The sequence below is a fragment of the Sinocyclocheilus rhinocerous genome, unplaced genomic scaffold, assembly GCF_001515625.1.
Source record: "Sinocyclocheilus rhinocerous isolate Xijiao unplaced genomic scaffold, SAMN03320098_v1.1 scaffold3243, whole genome shotgun sequence".
Classification (NCBI taxonomy): Eukaryota; Metazoa; Chordata; class Actinopteri; order Cypriniformes; family Cyprinidae; genus Sinocyclocheilus; species Sinocyclocheilus rhinocerous.
The window spans coordinates 16,892-28,479 of record NW_015636692.1 but is presented as its reverse complement, the minus strand read 5'-3'; the positions used below and the strand labels follow the sequence as shown (position 1 = coordinate 28,479).

At 41.5% G+C, this 11,588-nt stretch overlaps 1 protein-coding gene across 1 annotated transcript in view; it reads left to right on the top strand.

Moving 5' to 3' along the window:
• Window positions 1-111: 111 nt before the first annotated feature.
• LOC107748023 (mitogen-activated protein kinase kinase kinase 11-like) overlaps window positions 112-11,588 on the top strand; it is a 20,767-nt gene continuing 9,290 nt past the window's right edge. Inside the window, exon 1 of the mRNA XM_016562670.1 lies at window positions 112-1,682. Coding sequence (XP_016418156.1) covers window positions 947-1,682 — 736 coding nt within the window. The 5' untranslated portion in view covers window positions 112-946. The remainder of the gene's footprint in view (window positions 1,683-11,588) is intronic.

Genomic DNA, 11,588 nt, shown 5'->3' with positions numbered 1-11,588 from the left:
TCACACACACACACTCACTCACTCACACACACACAGACACACACACACACACACACCCTCTCTCTCTCTCTCTCTCTCTCACACACACACACTCCGCAGCGGCCAGGAGAGGGAGGAGGAGAGTCGACAGTCATCTGATTGTTTTCCTGTCCCACCCTCTACCGGACAGACGGAGAGAGTTCACGGTAAACGGGCTCAACACACCGCCTTCGGGAGCGTTTCTGAGCCGAGCGAATGAAGACGATCGACGCGCAGCGGCAGAAAGGACGCGACGCCATTAAACCAGCGAGACGCGATCAGCTGAGCGCCTCTTCCTGCCACAGACGCCGAGAAAGAAGTTCCAGAATCTGAGCAGAACTTCAGAAACCGCTGAAAGAAGACCCGCGATGGTCGGTCTGGACGGGGAAACCTGACGATGCGATCCAGGCGAGCGTGAGAGAGCGTTTCTGAGCGCGTTTCTGCGCGTTTGGCCGCAACTTGAATTGGCTTTTCCTGCTATTATTCTTCTGAGCGCTTCCTGCTCGGCCAAAACCACAGCGAAAGCAGCGGCTAAAAATACTGACGTCTCAATGGAGCGCTGAACAGAGACTTCAACTCTCCTGGGCTGATGCGTCTCCTCTTTCACCAGGCGCTTGGGCGTTTTAGAAAGACTTTGAGATCTTGCTAAGTCATGCTTTCGTCTCTTTGAACTTATATGACCTTTGTAAGTGGTGTTTTCGGAGTATGCTGGAAGAAACGCTCTTCAAGTGACCATCCGTCACCGATTGGGACCTTGGAGCGTCCGTTTACTCCATTCGCGTCTACATGGGTATTGATGTCTGATGGAGACACGTCCACCGATGATCCGGACTTACAGAGATCTGGGGGCGAGAGGGGTCGTGACGTACCCACCTGAACTTCAACAACACACTTCATCTGATTTCAATTCAAGTGCCTTGTAAACTCCATGGAGCCGCTGAAGAACATATTCTCGCGCGGCCCGCTGTCCACCTGGAAGAGCCTGGATCAGACTCAGAAGGGAAACTTCACCAACCCGGTTTGGACCGCTTTGTTTGACTACGAGGCCTCGGGGAAGGATGAACTCACGCTGCGTAAAGGGGACCTGGTGGAGGTCCTGTCTCTGGATTCTGAGATATCTGGAGACGAAGGTTGGTGGGCGGGAAAGGTCAACAACAAGGTGGGAATCTTCCCCTCCAACTACGTCTCCTTCAACCCCAGCGGAGACGGTGAGCTGCAGGGCTCCGGTTTGGGACCGAGCGAGTTGGAGCCGGAGATGGTGGACTTCAACGAGCTGAGTCTGGAGGAGGTCATCGGGGTGGGCGGGTTTGGGAAGGTCTACCGAGGAACCTGGAAGGGCGAGTTGGTGGCGGTGAAAGCGGCCCGTCAGGACCCAGACGAGGACATCAGCGTCACGGCCCAGAACGTCCAGAATGAAGCCAGGCTCTTCGCCATGCTCAAGCACCCCAACATCATCGCGCTCATAGGCGTTTGCCTGCAGGAGCCCAACCTGTGCCTGATCATGGAGTACGCTTCGGGCGGCCCGCTGAGCCGCGCTCTGGCCGGACGACGGATCCCGCCGCATGTTCTGGTCAACTGGGCAGTGCAGATCGCCCGCGGGATGCAGTACCTGCACAACGAGGCCATCGTCCCCGTCATCCACCGAGACCTCAAGTCCAACAACAGTGAGTCCACGTCCTTATATTCTAGACATGCTGATGTGTTTGCCTTTCATGACTGCTCAATTTCCAGCAGACATTTACATTCATGCAAAAGCTACTTAAGCTGAATTCAAGCGATACGTTTGATCAGTTCATGCATTCACTGGGAATCGAACCCACAGCCTTGGAGTTTCTATTGCCAAACTCTGCTTTTTGAGTGCCACAAATGTTTAGAGCAGCGAATGACCATATAGGATCCATTTCTTTTATATTTACATTGATGCAGACACTTTTTTTTTTCCAAAGCAACCTTCATCTACACATTTAGCCAGTTCATGCATTCACTGGGAATCAAACCCATGACCTTGGCATTTCTATTGCCATACTAATTTTTTGAGTGCCACAAAATGTAACCTGGCTAATTTAGACCATAGAGGATACATTTCTTTTATATATTTACATGAATGCATTTGGCAGATGCTTTTTTTCAAAACAACTTGCATTGCATTCAATCTACACGTTTGATCAGTTCATGCATTCCCTGGGAATCGAACCCGTAACCACCTCGTTGACCTACAGGAATGCTCAAGTTTCCTTTATTAAGCCATTCTGTTAGAGTCCATCTCATCCAGTATGGTCCATTCTGGGGTTCATTCAGCTGCTGGTGGTGTTGTGTTTTGGTTTGGGATTATTATCAGGCCCACATGGAATCTCGCCCGCAGAACTCAGGGAAAAGCTCTGCAGGTTTCCACAGAAACGTAACGCCCTTCATTTACAGAGTTCTACATCCTCTACCTGTCGCATGTGCGTTTGCTTTGTTATTGTGTCTAGCTCGATTGTGCTTCCATTGTAGTAAATTTAGTTCTACTTAAATCCATTCCGCAGAATACCAGCAATATCCTTTTTAACATTCTGCCTGGGCCTATATAGTATTTTTTGGGGTTATTTGGTTGAGCTCCAGGACTCTGAGAGAGTCGCCTGTTTTGGGGGAAGAGGATATTCCCATGGCATGTATCACACAGTTGTGAAGGGAATGTTGTTGGCCTGGATATCAAGTGACACACACGCACACACTTTGCCAAGTTGTGAAACTCGATAAGAAGACCACACACGGGTCAAAGATCATATTAGGACGCAGACATGTAGTACTGAGCTGGACTTTGTGTTTATATTGCTCATTATATCGTACCATGTTGATTTCTCGTGCACCGACAGATACTTGCATACTGTAAAAATGCACAGCTCTGATTTTATTCAGACCAAAGTAAATGCATTATTCTTCAACTTAACTGCTCTGCTGATCAGGATGATCAGTTTAGATGTTAGATGGCACTTCAGTTTATCACATCTCCTAATTATACACTTTTTATTAATAGAAATTAAATTAGAACATGCATAACAGGTGTTTATTTTTCAGCATTCGCGGAGACTTTGATCACAGCTCATCCAATCAGAATATAGAGTCAGAACTATAAATATTTATCTCATAAGAACTAAGTAAATGGAGACACCCAGTGCTTTTCAAAAGCGAGTATATGTAGTCTTCCTTCCTCAGTTTTTCTCTTTTTTCCCACTCTCTTACACCTTTACCCAGTGTCTGTTTGGTTATTGTCCACCCACGTATATCCCATGATCCTTCACTTCCCTCTCGAGTCAGGAGAGAGCGCGTCCGGCTGGCTGGAAACCACCTCAGTTGCGTAAAACAAACTTTTTAAAGCCGGCTCGCAACACACTGCAACCAAAGCAGCACAATCCACTGGCTGTAGCTGCGATCTTATCTCTCTCTCTCTCTGCCTGTTGTTTTTTAATTCTTTCCAAACTCTTTGTGCCAGACCTGCCCTTACTTGTCTCTCGAGCTCTGTCGTTCCAGATCGCAGCATCCTGTGTTTTTCTTTCTTGTTTCGTCTGTTTCCACCCCCACACCCCCAACCTAACTCAATTTTTCGCTTCCTACTCATTTTCTAAAGACAGCCTCCCTCTGTTCCTGCGCTGAGCTTGATTGCAGAGGATTATGGGCCGGCGTTCAGGTCTCTGCCATGCGTTCGATCAGTAGTTCAGCGTGAAGAGTTTGCTTATTTCAGCAGTGCTTTCATGTAAAGAGTTTCTTCACTTCTCATTATTTCACCACCAGTATAATGTGAAGAGTTTCTTCAATCAGTAGTTTAATGAGTTTCTTTAATCAGTAGTTTAGTGTGAAGAGTTTCTTTAATCAGTAGTTTGAGTTTCTTTAATCAGTAGTGAAATGTTAGGAATCTTTAATCAAACTACTGATTAAAGATTCTTAACATTTAATCAGTAGTGAAATGTTAAGAATCTTTAATCAGTAGTTTGAGTTTCTTTAATCAGTAGTTTAGTGTGAAGAGTTTCTTTAATCAGCAGTCTGAGTTTCTTTAATCGGTAGTTTAGTGTGAAGAGTTTCTTTAATCAGTAGTTTGAGTTTCTTTATTCAGTAGTTTAGTGTGAAGAGTTTCTTTAATCAGTAGTTTGAGTTTCTTTAATCGGTAGTTTAGTGTGAAGTGTTTCTTTAATTAGTAGTCTGAGTTTCTTTATTCCGTAGTTTAGTGTGAAGAGTTTCTTTAATCAGTAGTCTGAGTTTCTTTATTCAGTAGGTTAGTGTGAATATTTTCTTTAATCAGTAGTTTGAGTTTCTTTATTCAGTAGTTTAGTGTGAAGAGTTTCTTTAATCAGTAGTTTGAGTTTCTTTAATCAGTAGTGAAATGTTAAAATTTTTTTCTTTATTCAGTAGTTCAGTGTGAAGATTTTCTTTAATCAGTAGTCTGAGTTTCTTTATTCGGTAGTTTAGTGTGAAGAGTTTCTTTAATCAGTAGTTTGAGTTTCTTTAATCGGTAGTGAAATGTTACTATTTTTTTCTTTATTCAGTAGTTTAGTGTGAAGAGTTTCTTTAATCAGTAGTTTGGCATGAAGAGTTTTGCCATAAATGTATAGATTAGTGTGAAGAGTTCAATCAGTAGTTTAATGAGTTTCTTTAATCAGTAGTGAAATGTTAAGAATCTTTATTCGGTAGTTTAGTGTGAAGAGTTTCTTTAGCAGTTTAATGTGAAAAGTTTAATTGGTAGTTTAGCATGAAGAGTTTCTTCTTTACTCAGTATTTTAGTGTGAAGAGCTTTTTAAGTAGTTTTATATGAAGAGTTTCTTTATTCAGTAGTTTGATGTGCAGTTTCTTTAAATGTTAGTTTAGTGTGAATAGTTTCTTTAATAAGAAGTTTAATGAAGTTTCTTCTTTAATCAGTAGTTTAATTTGAGGAGTTTCTTTATTCAGTAGTTTAATGAACAGTTTCTTCTGTAATCTGTAGTTTAGTGTGAAACGTCTGCAATGAATGTTTACAGTGAAGAGTTTCTTCTGTGTTGGATCAGTAGTTCAGTGTGAAGAGTTTCATTCTTTCATCAGTAGTTTAATTAGTCAGATGGGACGTTATAGTTCAGTGAAGCGTGTATTCTGGTTCAGATATGAATGAATTAGGTAGTTGTTGTAATATACACTCTAAATATGTTCATGGTATGTTCTAGAAAGAGTTTTCTTTTAAATAATGTATCCAAAAGCCGGGATTCTGTACAGATGCTGGATTTAGTCATTCTGACTCTCACTCAGCTCATCCGGCTGATTTTGTTGAATCGTGATTCCACCCACTGTTAAAAAAAAGCTGAATATTAAGCATCAAATAGAGTCTGATTGAATGTGAATTTTACCGCTTCACATGACTTATCGCTGTCAGTGAGGACAGAACATTGACTTCATGCTAGAAGCTTGGTTTGATTGTGGTCTCGCTGTGGTATTTGTCCTGGGAGGAGCTTCTGTGTCCTTCATCCAGACATTTGAAGGTTTCGCACCTAAACCTGGCCAAAAGTCTGAGCGTCTGGTGTTTTCCAGGTGAGCGCAAGGATTGAATATCACTTTACAGGAACTACAGAGGAGTCAAGCCAAGTCAATTGTATTTGACAAGCAGCTTTACAGAATCTCACAGTGTTCATGTTTATAATATCTGTATCTTCATACCTTATAGTTGCATTTAGCAGATTAGAGCTGAAACATAATATAGTTACATTGTTATGATATGAGCAATCAAGCAGTTGAGATTTGCTATATGGTATACGTAGCTTTATTTAGACAGGTACAGATGTATATACTTAAATATCCAACTTGATATATGGAGCTGTGTGATAATATAGTTGCATTTTGCAGTGATATAAACAATCAAGCAGTTGAGATTTGCTCCAGGCTGAGTATTTGGAGATGATAGATTTTGTGAGTCTGTTTGCAGTGACACAGACAGACGGTAATCGTGTGGAAATGAAGTCAGATCTCATGCGATCGCTGTCGTTTACTCGTCGTCTGTCGCTCTCCTGGTGCTCAAAGCGTGCCGATTTCAAACCTGCTTGATAAAAGGAACTCCGTTAAATCTGGAGGGAGTTTCTGAGGTGACTAACATATAAATCAGTTTTGATCATTTGATCTCTGTGTACTGTAATACATGATAGTTGTAGATTAAGCGTCATATCTGTCATGTGCTTTGTTGAAATTCATTTCTCCACTTGTTTTTGCATGCTTCATTGATTTTAGGATTCTTATGTATTTTAGCTAAATATCTGTTCTGTGCTGTGTTGAAAATATGGCCTGTTGCTTCGTCATTTAGCTTTTATTTACTGGTCTGGGCTGCAAAATGAAGGGCTTTATGGTCAAATCTGAATACTTTAGTTCTGTTGCAAACCTTCGTGTTCTTCCCTGTTGACTTCTGTTTGCCTGTGCAATCGTGATCATGATATGTGTGATTCGTGCTTGTCAGCTGTGCGCTGCTTCTCGTTTCATTGCAAGTTGGTAGTTATATTTAAATGTGATTTATGACTTTGTGATTTTAGCCTTTCAGATGTTCAGTTAGCCTATTATTATAACATTGCAGTCTGAATTGCATTATTTGGCATCTTGATTTTAGCCAAATCGTCCATCCCTACTACTTAGGCAGCATCTGATGGTGATTGATTTGAACCGCTCTCCATGCAAGAGTCTGGACTGTGAGCTTCATCGTCTGCAGACCTGAGGAGGAAGCTGTTTGACGTCAGCTGTGCTTTCTGTGCTGCTGCTCTGTGCAGGAATCGGGTGTTTTGAGGTGTTTCTGTGTGACTCTCGCTTAAAACAGGAACACAGTCTTAGAGTGAAACTCTGTGATGATTTCGATCTGTTCGTCAACTTCTGACATGAGTTTGAGGTGGGATGAGTATGAATGAAAGAAGCCTGTGGTGGATATCAGATGCAGTTTGAGTCACTTTCAAACACAGACCTGCAGAGCAGAAAGACTTAAAGTGAGAGTTCACCCAGAAATGAACGTTCTGGCATCATTCAATCAAATATGACTTCCTTTGTTTCTTCTGTGAAACGGCAGGAGATATTTAGCAGAGTCGCAAGAGCTGATCTTTATAGTAGAGACTCCAAAGACGACCATTAAAGTGTTTGATCACTTTACTGCATTAGCAATATATTAACTAAAGGCAAAAAAATGAAAACAAAAACCATTAAAAAAAGTTACTTGAAAGTGAAAGTAAAATAATATAAAAATGTAACTTTTTTCAGCTTGTTAACCAAACAGTTCTATACTATGGAAGTCAATGGCTACCGTCAACTGTTTATATCCCAACATTCTTCAAAACCTCTTCTTTTGTGTTCAGTAGAAGAAAGAAACTCATACAGGCTTGGAACAACATGAGGGTGAGGAAATGATTTTTAATTTTTGAATGTCCGAATTTGCTGACTCGTTTTCATTCGCTGTATTTAAAGCTTGTACTTGTTCTCTTTCATGATATAATAATATTTTGAATCAGAGCTCAGCTGAATGCTGAAATGTGCAGCATCTGGTGTGTGTGTGTGTGTGTGTGTCTGTGAGTGTGTGTGTGTGTGAGAGAGAGTGTGTGTGTGTGTGTGTTTGAGAAAATTAAAATGGATTTCATAGGGCCCTAAATTAAAAGGTATCTTACTCTATGGGGTTTAATTGTGAACAAACAAGTTATGTTTTCATTCACTCTCAAGATCTTACAAACATTTGTTATTTTGTTTTAATTTATATATATATATATATATATATATATATGATGGATGTGTGTGTGTGTGTGAGAGAGATAAGGACGAGCAGCTCATGGCCTCGCCGTCTCTTTATTCCACATCCGGAGATTGAGCAGCAGAGTTGGGGAGGCAGGTACGATCTTGGCACGGGATTCCCCTTTTTCCAACCTCAGAAATATTTCCCAGCGTGCACCGGGAGTTCAGCTTTTTCCCAAAGACAGCGGTGCTCTGGAATGAGCATGTCAAGGGGGCAGAGTATTCCAGAAACACACACACAGTGACCCAAATCACTGGAATAATGGTGGAAACTTTAGATTGAAGGGAAAACTGGAGTGTCATGTTCCCTAATCAAAATGTGCTGTTCTCGATCATCACTCTAAGTGCCTGATTAGTTACTAGAGCTGAAAGTAATGAAACGGCATGAAATCAAATTAACATGTTTTCTAAATGCATGTTATTGATTGTGAACAATTTAGCCATGCATGTTTCATTTTTACAAACGTCATACCTGGATCTTCTGTCTGCTGACATGCACAAATATTTAGATCAGTGTATTAATGAGGCAATTCCAGTGTTGTTTTAGTGTCATTGAGATGCTATTATAGCTTTTATTCATATTTTGTTTCATTTTTATTTTAGTAATTTTGTTGTGTATTTTGTCATTTATTTATTTATTTATTTAATTATTATTATTATTATTATTATTATTATATATATTTGTATATTTCTATATAGGCTAGTTGTTATTCATTTTTATATCGTTTGTTATTTTATTTATTATTATAGCTAAATTAAGTTAAAATAAAGGAAAGTTAGAAATTATGTCTTGGTAACTATCCAAAATAAAATGTATATATATTTTTTATTTTATTTTAGTTCATGTTTATTTAATTTCATGTAATGAGTTTTTTATGGTTTTAGTTTCTGTTCTCATGAATAACCCTGGACACAGCTATAGAGTCTTTCTTTTGTGATGTAACTTGGAAGGCATTATATGAGCTGCAGATATTCCAGAGGGTTTGACGGGGTCAGAGGTCAGCTGTAGCACCCGGCACTGGTTAAACTGCGGCACACAGGAGAGTTAATTAGTGACCGATTTCAGCGAACCCTTTAATGAACCTTCTCTCTGTGTGTGTGATATTGAGATTTAGAGGCTTTCTCTTGGAATGAGTTTTCAGATGTTAGAAAAACTCACCGCTACAATATTAGGGGTTGTGGGTGGTTGCCGGGTCATTGCTATGTAGTTTAGGCGGTTAATAGGTTGTTGCTATGTGGTTGCTGGGTTGTTGCTGTGTTGTGCATTGCTATGTGCTGTGGGTGGTTGCCAGGGTGTTGCTATATGGTATGTGTGGTTAATAGGGTGTTGCTATGTTGTATGGGTGGTTGCTATGGGTGGTTGCCAGGGAGTTGCTATGTACTATGGGTGGTTGCCAGGGTGTTGTTATGTGGTTTGGGTGGTTGATGGGGTGTTGCTATGTTGTATGGGTGGTTGCCAGGGTGTTGCTATGTGGTTTGGGTTGTTGATGGGGTGTTGCTATGTTGTATGGGTGGTTGCCGGGGTGTTGCTATGTTGTATGGGTGGTTGCCGGGGTGTTGCTATGTTGTATGGGTGGTTGCCGGGGTGTTGCTATGTTGTATGGGTGGTTGCCGGGGTGTTGCTATGTTGTATGGGTGGTTGCCGGGGTGTTGCTATGTTGTATGGGTGGTTGCCGGGGTGTTGCTATGTGCTATGGTTGGTTGCCGGGGTGTTGCTATGTAGTTTGGGTGGCTGATGGGGTGTTGTTATTTTGTATGGGTGGTTGCCGGGGTGTTGCTGTGTGGTTTGGGTGGCTGATGGGGTGTTGCTGTGTGGTTTGGGTGGCTGATGGGGTGTTGCTGTGTGGTTTGGGTGGTTGATGGGGTGTTGCTAGGCGATTGTCAGCATGTTCTGGGTGATAACTTTTTTTTTTGTGGTTTCTATGTGGTTTCTGACTGTCTGAAGTCTGAGAGAGACTGTCTTTCTCTGTCGGTCGTGGGCAGGATTCTGCTGCACTGGGGGTTTTTCCCTCAGAAGAATGAGTCTTTGTCTTTGTACGATGTACAGACTCTGTCTGGCACCTCAACACACACACACACACACACACACGGCTGTGAGAAGGTTAGCCGGTTGATTTGCTGGAGACTGAGGGAAATCATGATCGTCGGAGCTCGCTGAGGTGCATTCTGGGAGCCGCGTGAACAAGGCCGCCTCTCATACGTTAAACAGCCTCTGCATCAAAACCAACACAGCTGGTTGCCGTGGTTACCATCTGCCGGTGTCGCCGTGGCATCCAGACGATCGCATTCCTTAAGAAAGCCCAGTGTAATTACAGAGTGATTTCTGAGCAGAGAGACGTGCGTTCAGCCGCTCGAGCAGATGTGCAGAAGCGCATGTGAGATCCGATCATTTAGAGACACGTTTGCAGTCAGATCAGGAGCTCAGGACGGCTTCTTATTTTTACTTGCACTGCCTGTATTTTTGTTACAAAACTTTACTAGTAAAAAGAGAACTGTTTGATTTAATAAATTGTCTTTGGTAGTTGACAGCAGGACACACACGTGGTCATTTGACAACAGATTCACATGCATGTGATTAGTGACTTAAAAATAGTTCTTTCTTTCTAATTATTAATTATTTATCATTTTTAAAAGGATTATTTATTTATTTTTATTTTTAAAATAAGTCATTCATTATTTTAATTATTTTTTGTTTTAAAAGTAATTTTTTATTTTTTAGTAGTCAATGAAAAATGAACTGTGTTTATAATGAACATTTCTCTAAACTCATGCAGCGTCTTGTACTGTTTATTTTCTCTGAGCTTGTGGAGTTTCTCATGTGATGCGGCCCGGGTGAGTGATGATCTTCTGTGTAGGTGGGACGTTCAGCAGGTTTGGGATCAGTGCTCTCGTCTATAAGGGCGTCAGAGGATGTTTGAGCTCTTCTGGGCAGATCTGAGATCTGGTTTGTGTTTCAGCAGCAATAGAGAAGGATCCAGCAGCTGTGGATGAATAACGCTGGAGACGGAGATGAACTTTACATGCCCTGATACTGCAACACAGGAAGTGCAGAGAGCAAGACTCACAGACGTGCTGGTTTTACTGAATCATTTCTGTGTGGCTGATAAAGGGACGGAAATCTCTGTATGAGCGCTTGTCTTTGCATTGTGTGTCTGATTTATGAGCCTTTCCTGTGAGCGCATTTTCATTACACTAGTTGTGCTTAACAACCCCACATCACATAAACGCTTCAGATCTCTGAATAAACTCATACGCTCAAAATCTGATTTCATTCTCCATTTACATTTATGCACATGAGACTAATGTCAGTTTTTACTCTTGTTATTGCCTGCGCGTGTTTGGCAGACATTTTTATCCATTTAATCAGTTCATGCCCATGATGACTTTGGCTCTTCTGTTTGAGCTTTCTTGTTGTGATGAATTGCTTTTGTTTCTCATTCGTAAGTTGCTTGAATGAAGAAATGTCAGTGTGCAGGAACGACCTTTCATGCTGATGTGAGTTGGTCTAACTTATCAAGCAGTTCTACCAGGAGCTCTGATGATGCTGCTTAGTGAAATATGAGTTGTGCCTGTAATGGTTTTTGAAAGACTCCAGAGTGAAGCATATTCTTGAAAAGCCTTGAAGTGAACACTAGAAACTCTCCTGTGTGTCGCCAGATTCTTGACGTTTTTTAAAAGTGCGCCGATTTCATTTGTGTCACTTCCTGTAGGGGGAAGTCACTAGAGAAACCAGACTTACCGCCACAAAGGAGTGTGTGAGTGTGAGTGTGAGTGAGTGAGAGAGTGTGTGTGTGTGTGTGTGTGTGAGAGTGTGTGTGTGTGTG